Below are 7433 nucleotides of genomic sequence, written 5' to 3' on the forward strand. Positions count from 1 at the left end.
ATTATCTCATGATGTGCTGAGGATCAAATAAATCCAGAGTGAGCGTAGAACTAAAGCTTTTATTATAAACAATGTTTCAAAGTAACAGTGCATGGTATCTTCACACAAGATGGCTCCTGGAGTGTACACTATTCTCTAAAATACTTTTCATACAACCTAAATATATCAAAATCATTTAAATAAATTACAACTTTTCCCTTTAATGAGTAGTTAGGTTCCACCAACTGTTATAACATGAATTACTACTTTTCCAATCAAGCGAACATTCGACGAGCATTTTATTGTTGATGCTAATTCCATTTTTCAAAAGGGACATGCCCTTCATTTTGCAGTTCAAGGTGGAGACCAGCATCCATTTCCTGTCCTTGTCTCCGACAGGAGATCAATAGCACTCAAATGCACTTAACTGCTTTGGCGTAGAAAGCATTCTGATCTCTGCTTGCGTCTAGCGCTTCCTGTCTCAACTCATACAGATGCAGCAGCAGCAAAAAAAAAAAACATTTCTTTTTTGTATCATGACTGACAAAACGAGTTAGGATTCATTATACATATGTTTTAACTAAAGGTCTACATGCCATTCTAATACACTTTATGGGAACACCGTTCTGCTTGGCAGTGGAGAAAAACACTCATGCAACGTGTGGTCATGATGACTTAATGACAAAAACACGAATACATTAGAAATAAAAAAACATTATTGATTATAGCCTGGTTTGCTTCACCCCACTTACACGATGAAGGCTGAGACAAGCGGGGATCACATTCAACAGAAAACCAGGTTGGTGACAACGGTGCAAAGCTATGACATCAGACATACAGAAAAGTAAGAAGTGACTCATGACCCTTTCGTGGACTAATTTAGGCGCACGTCTCTCATCTGTAATAGCGAGAGCAAAAACTTTGAACACCTGGCAATTGTCTATTTGTGTCGATCGATATTTGCCCGTGTGTGGCGAGTTGCATGTACAACAGTTGTGTTGTGAATGTTAATTCAAGTCTAATTAAGCTCGACAATTATCTGCAATCCTTTAGCACCCATTTACAAATTACCTACACATGGATTTTTTTTTTTTTTTTTACATGTATGCCTTGCACACGCAATTAGGGCTCCACATGTCTTGTCAATGATTGAGCTGCGATAATAACCCAAAACAAGTGCCATGTGACAAATCAAAAGTGAATCAGTGCTGCCAGAGCAAGCAGAACAGGTGACGAAGCATTTTCAATTTGGGACCAGGGAAGTCTGGGGAAGGACGTTACCCGCCTCCTACACGTCTATCGTCTCAGCCCAAACTCACTTGCGTTTGCTCTTGGTGTCCGTGGTTTGAAAGACGCTGGACGCAGACATGAGGTTCTCGATGTACTGACCCAGGACCTGGTTCTCCGACTTTAACTTCAAGTTTTCCTCTTTGACCGCGTCCACCCGCGCAGACAGGTCTGCAACAAACAGATACGTTTTTTTTTAGGAATTGCCCACAAGGAAAAATGATGATGAATAAATCCTGACGGATAACATGCAGGAAAGCAGCCCTGGAGGACCAGAGTTTGAGCCCCTTGCTGTAGCGCAAGGGTCACCATCATGGTGCCCGCATCCACCAGGCAGCCCCCCAAGGACCACAGGAGCCTGCAGACCGGTCCTAAAGATAACCCCGCTGTTGTGATGTCCTAGCAAAGTTGTCGATGTGATCATTCAAAAATATGAACATGGGCAGAGATTTATTGAAAAAGTGTTGCATATTGATATTTATCTGTTCCTCATCATTGTGAGAAATCATTACCGTACATTTCGTTTGAGCATTTTCTTTTATTTCAGAACTCGTAGTTCTTCGCCTCGCTGTTGTGCTTCAAAAACATCACGTTGACTTAAAGCCCACGTAAATTTTGAATTTTCAGGATCAACATACAATGCGCGATTACCTTGACAGGTGAACTTAAGTTTCATTCATATTCACATGAAGAAGAGTTGCGCGTAAACTACTATAGAGTTGACACATAAAGGCCCAGTTTCCCGTACAAATCTTAAACAAAACCAGGACTAGACGAAACGTCTTTCACACTAACCATATTGCTTCCTGAGATGATGTTTAACTTGAAATTTACATGCTCCTAAAGAGTCTCAGACTCAGGTAATCAAGTGGTACAAAGGAGAGGACAAATCACGATTCAGCATCAGAAAAAAAAAACCACATGGACTGAAATGTGTGTTTTATGTTCATGCAACGCACTGTAAAGGGACAGTGGAAAAACATTAAAGATACAGTTAAAGAGAACCACAGGAACTCCTCGAAAGGAGCTCTTCAAGACAGGTGGACGAACCCAGTAGGACTGGATATCGATGACCTGGGAAGAATTGAAAGCCAACAACCCTTGGAAGGTATCCCAGATGATGATCATGTGGCCAGTTCAGCATCTGCTGTTGAAGGATACTTCATGGGAACATGACATCCATCAATACAGCCAATTACTCCAGGAGAGTTCCCATATACATAGAACTGCATCTTGTAAGGTGGTCTGGTCAACAGCACCTGGGAACTTAATGCAATTCTTCCTCAGTTGACATACAGTATTACTTTGCTGTCTTTTTGCACCATTTTGCACTGCAGTGAAATTTGGTTTTGCCGTTTGTCATGGACAAGCATCCCATAAAGATGAAGACTGCTGTATTAGCTTCTCAAGCTGGATGCCATATGCCAGTGGCGATCAAGAGGTAGTGTGTTTTGTTTAATGTTTTACATTACATTGGTTGGTTTTTCTTATACTTCAGTGTCAGTTAATGTAAAAAAACAAAAGGAGAGAGAGAGATGTGTTAGGTGCAACAATAACACAATGTTTAATACCCTTCCTCATTCGTCATCAATTTTAAGTGTTTTTTTTTTCACGTAGAGAATGTCAGCGTATGCTTGTATGACAGTTAAGAACACTAACATGTTAATCCATGCCACTTCATAAAAGTTTTAGAATGACGAGAAAAAAAATGATGGTTATGTCACCTTCCAGAGTATGCTGAAGTTCCAACACCTGATTTATGAGCCTTGTCTTCTCCTCCATCTCCACCTGGTTCTCCATGTCCCCTGAAAGACAATCGAGCAGCATTACCTCCCCACTACAAATTAATTGTTCTTGGACCCTATGCCAATAAAGAGTACACATACCATCTATGTCGCAGTTCATGATGAAGAGATCGTTCTCTGGCTTAGTATACAGGGCTGCAGATCTGCTGTCCACTGTAGCAGAATAACAAAAACACGCCCAAATAGGGATGTAGACAAAAAATTGTTCATTGTGAGAACTGTTTCCCGCTAATTTGATTCCTAGGGAATCTGTTGTTCGCTTGCTGACGATTTTGCTTATTGAGTCCTCTTTCCACAAATGAGTGTTAACGTCTCGTGCAAGAAGTGTATTTTGGTTCTGAATTTTTTCCCCCCATGGCATCAAGGAGGACTGTGACGAATTGATCTTTTATAAACGTGGAGGAGAAAAAAAAAGGATCCAGCCGCGACTGCCACAATCGCCTGCTCTTTATTTAGTTTTGTTACACATTTCCCACAATAATCATGTCACTTTACGCTCACACACCATCTCTGCTTAGCAATGGAAAAAGTTATGTTTATTTAAATTAGCCGGAGAAGCTTTAACTTGCTCCAAGCTCTATAATTCATTGGAAGATGCTTTTCTCCCATAAAGTAGTGATGGGACCGGTGTGGGGGATGTTATTTAAAAAAGTAATTCGTTATAGTTACAAATTACTTTATCCAGAAGATGAGAGTTCCCAACTCGGTTCTTGCCTTGCAAAAGTAGTTACTAGGCAAAGTAATGATGAAATGTTTTATATTGTGTTTTATCTATAGTGTAAAATATGGTTGTAATAGCTCAATGCATATTAAAAAATGATATATTTAACAATATTTGGCATTGCAACTTCCTACATGCATACAAATAAAAATGCTTAAAAATGAAATACGGAACGCAAGTAATACAGCTTGCTTGATGGTCGGTGCAAACAGCCGTTTACGCGTATATGCATCGAGGTCTGTCATCGTTACGAACTGGCAACTGACAGCTCGCATGCATGTAGTATGAACCTGGAAACTCGCTGGCAAATGAGCGAGGGCGCGCAAATATTTACGCACGAGCAATTATGTGCTAATGTAGCTCACATGTGCGGACAGAAGCATACGCTGATGATCCTTGTGCTCTGCCTAACACATCCAGAACACATATCCAGCTGAGCTTAATTTACACAATAATGTCTTTATTCCTTGCCACTGACATGTAGCTCATACAGCGATAATTCCTCTTGTGTTGTTGTTATTCTGAATTACACAGCATCTCTTCAAGGAGATCTCGGAGCTGCCCAGCATGTTGCTGTGCAACATGGTTCGACACTGTTGGTGAGCAACTCTAAATTCTGACTTGCCTTCATACAGTAGAAACCCATACAAATGAGTGTTTGAAACTGTTGTGATACAGTGGGGGGTGGGGGCATATTAGAGCAGGAGTTCATTGTAAGTGTAAATAGTAACATTTAAAAAAAATGATTTGGGAATCAATTTGGAATTGGCCACTTGGAATCCAAGTGTTAATTCTGCCTTAAAAATGTTTGAATACACACACACAGCTGCGAAATCCCCGTGCAGTTGCTTGAGTGCATCGTTTATGTGATGGTGGAAGATGAGCGCAGATGCCGCACCCTCTTAGTTGCTTCATCTGACTCTCACCGAGTCTCACCAGGTTATTCTCAATCAAGCATCTAAATTACTGCTCTGCTTTTTAAACTACCTTCACTCATTATCGATAAATAAGCATGGTACAAGCAACAAACTGATTGGCTTGCGTGGTGCAGCGTTTTAAAACTCGAGCAACTCCATCAAGTAGGCAACATATAAAGCTCGAGACTCTAAGTGCTATATTATTATTTATACTTCTGAATCATTTCGCATTTTGTAAACAGTCAGATTAATTACGACTTCTCACCCCAGCGATTCCCATCACTAATGCTTGTAGGCCGTTGTGAGTAAACAAAGCAAAACTGACATCGACGAAATGAACCCATGGGCATTAGAAGTATACAATGACAACTCGTGTATACATTCAATTTGACAATAATGCGTTGGTAAAATCAAGCCTAGTCGACCGTATCCGATAACTGACGCGTCCAAGTTAGCTTGGCTAGCTAACAAACCTTTGCTGCAAACTACAAACAACCACAAATGAAACTACAACAGTATAGCGTTTCGCTAACAACACTTAAAGCCAAAAGTGTAGTAGATGCCCAAGCGCTCATCGCGGAGCGCCTTTCGAACATATTTCGACTAAGCCACCTATCAATTTCTCTTAGCCAACTGGATACAGCTAACCTTCGACGCTAACTTGTGCAGCGAGTGTCTGTATATTCAAAATCGGAGGGGAAAAGCAGCGTATAAAAACGAATTATCGTGTTCCCACTCACCGAAATCAAGACTGTGTGCTCTCCGAAATACGGAGTGTCGTTGCAAACACAAACACAGACACACACGAGCACGCACACGATGCTACAATGACGATGACGACAACGGCTGAATGATGAGGATTCCTCACCGCTGAATGTGTGAGCCAACCCCGGCTGACAGGGGGCGCCCTAACTATTTACCATGAAATTATCTGTCTGTCTGTCGATTTTATGCTATATCTGTTTTATCTATCGCATGCTCACACCAAAGCTTGGATTTGAATCTGTTTTACGTAACTGAAACTGTGCTGAAGCTACACTGTGATTAACGCTCTGCTGTCAAGCAACACATCTCTTATGTCTGTTCTGACATGAGGCCTGGGGCGAATAATGCCAGACTGAAGTCAATCACTACCCACAAAAAATTAAAACTGAAATGGGGTCGGGGGTATCTTAAGGCTCAATCACCACATCTGAGTACTTAATAGCAGCAATTATCTTCAAAGTTATATCATGTAGTTTGTAACAAATCTATGGATTTCCGTTTCAGCATCTTTTTGAGCTAAATATGACAAGCAAAATGAGCATTTGATATCTACTACTGTGCTGAGTTGTCTACATCAGCCTTCCTCAACTGGCGGACCGCGATCCACGACCGGACCGCCGACCTCCTCTGTCCGGACCTCCTCTGTCCGGACCCTCGGCAAATTGTATAAAATAATAAATTATAAAGTGATTTTTACGTTATACATTTTATATTTGTGGACTATAATCTGCGCATTACCGCGATCGCTTGTTAAAATTATCCGTTTTATTCTTTGCATGCACTAACAGATGTATTGCAGAGGACCGCAGCAGCGCGACTGTGTGTTGTATAATGTTTGACTAACTGGAGACCCTGGCTGAGCAGGGCATGTCGGCGATAACGATGCGCTGATTGGCTCCTCTGAACTTAAGGTGTGCCCATACATAAGCGTCAGCACGCGTCTATCCCAACACACACGCATTCAAAATGGATGATTGTGTCAGGAAACAGACGCATGCGCGACGCCACAGTTGTGCTCACAGCTTCAGTCCAGGAGAGCTGCACACAGACAATTAGACAAGACGAATCGCGGGAGGTTTCGATTGTGTGCAGTTTTGCTCCCGTCTACCCGGGGATCTTTGCAGCTGTTTAAAAGCAGAACACCGCAACATGGTAAATGAACATCACAATGGCGTCCTCAAATAATATTTGCATGCCTCAAACATTGCATTCACCTTTAGTGGAAGAACAGCACTGCACATTCCCCCTAAAAGGGCTATTTCTATTATTAAGCAGGCACAACTTAACAAAATAAGAGTTCCTGTGCCTCAACACAATGCCTCTCATTATTTGCTGTGTACTGGCAAAGTGAAAAATTGTTATTTTCATGCACCCCATTATTGGTTGGTTGTGAGGAGAGTTGATTTGTATAAGCTTGGCTTGACCATACTAAATGGGCATATAGCCCTGCACCCCATGACCGCCCTGCATGGGACCGGACCTTGGTCTTATTTAAAAAAAAAAAAAAGTGGACCTACAGCATTTCTAGTTGAGGACCACTGGTCTACATACAGTATTTCTATGCTTTTTATCCTCATAAGATGTGCACGATTAGTAGAACAACTAAAGCGCACTAGTAGAAGTTACAACTACACATTACTAGCGGGGAAAACTGCACCGGTTGCGGACTGTGTGCTTCTAGTGACAAAATTCTTTAACATCTATCGCTTCACAAGCCGTATTACTCGTGTAAGCAGGGGCGTCACTAGGTTTGAAGAACAAGGGGGGCTTAGCCCCAAGGGGAACACAGCCCCTTTAGGGGGGTCCGGGGGCATCCCCCCCCGGGAGAAATTTTTTCTACATTCTGTTAAAAATCCATCAATTCCGTGCACTTTGAGAGCAAAATGAAGAGGCTATGAAGAACTACACACATCACATTAGTATCCTCTTTACTATGATGGGGCTTCCTCCCCTGGACTT

General features: G+C 41.7%; 1 protein-coding gene across 3 annotated transcripts in view; it reads right to left on the reverse strand.

The window, feature by feature from the left end:
* Nucleotides 1-39: 39 nt before the first annotated feature.
* scoca (short coiled-coil protein a) overlaps nucleotides 40-7433 on the reverse strand; it is a 10193-nt gene continuing 2799 nt past the window's right edge. The window contains exons 2-6 of one of the 3 annotated variants that reach the window (XM_019889376.1): nucleotides 3153-3224; nucleotides 2991-3071; nucleotides 1299-1437; nucleotides 865-877; nucleotides 40-742 (exon numbers count right to left, since the gene is read on the reverse strand). In XM_019889376.1, coding sequence (XP_019744935.1) covers nucleotides 874-877; nucleotides 1299-1437; nucleotides 2991-3071; nucleotides 3153-3224 — 296 coding nt within the window. In that variant the 3' untranslated portion in view covers nucleotides 40-742; nucleotides 865-873. Of the gene's footprint in view, nucleotides 1438-2990; nucleotides 3072-3152; nucleotides 3225-5449; nucleotides 5824-7433 lie in introns of those variants that run through there. The other 2 variants (XM_019889377.1, XM_019889375.1) reach the window with 2 other exon arrangements.

The sequence above is a fragment of the Hippocampus comes genome, unplaced genomic scaffold, assembly GCF_001891065.2.
Source record: "Hippocampus comes isolate QL1 unplaced genomic scaffold, H_comes_QL1_v1.1 scaffold86, whole genome shotgun sequence".
Classification (NCBI taxonomy): domain Eukaryota; kingdom Metazoa; phylum Chordata; class Actinopteri; order Syngnathiformes; family Syngnathidae; genus Hippocampus; species Hippocampus comes.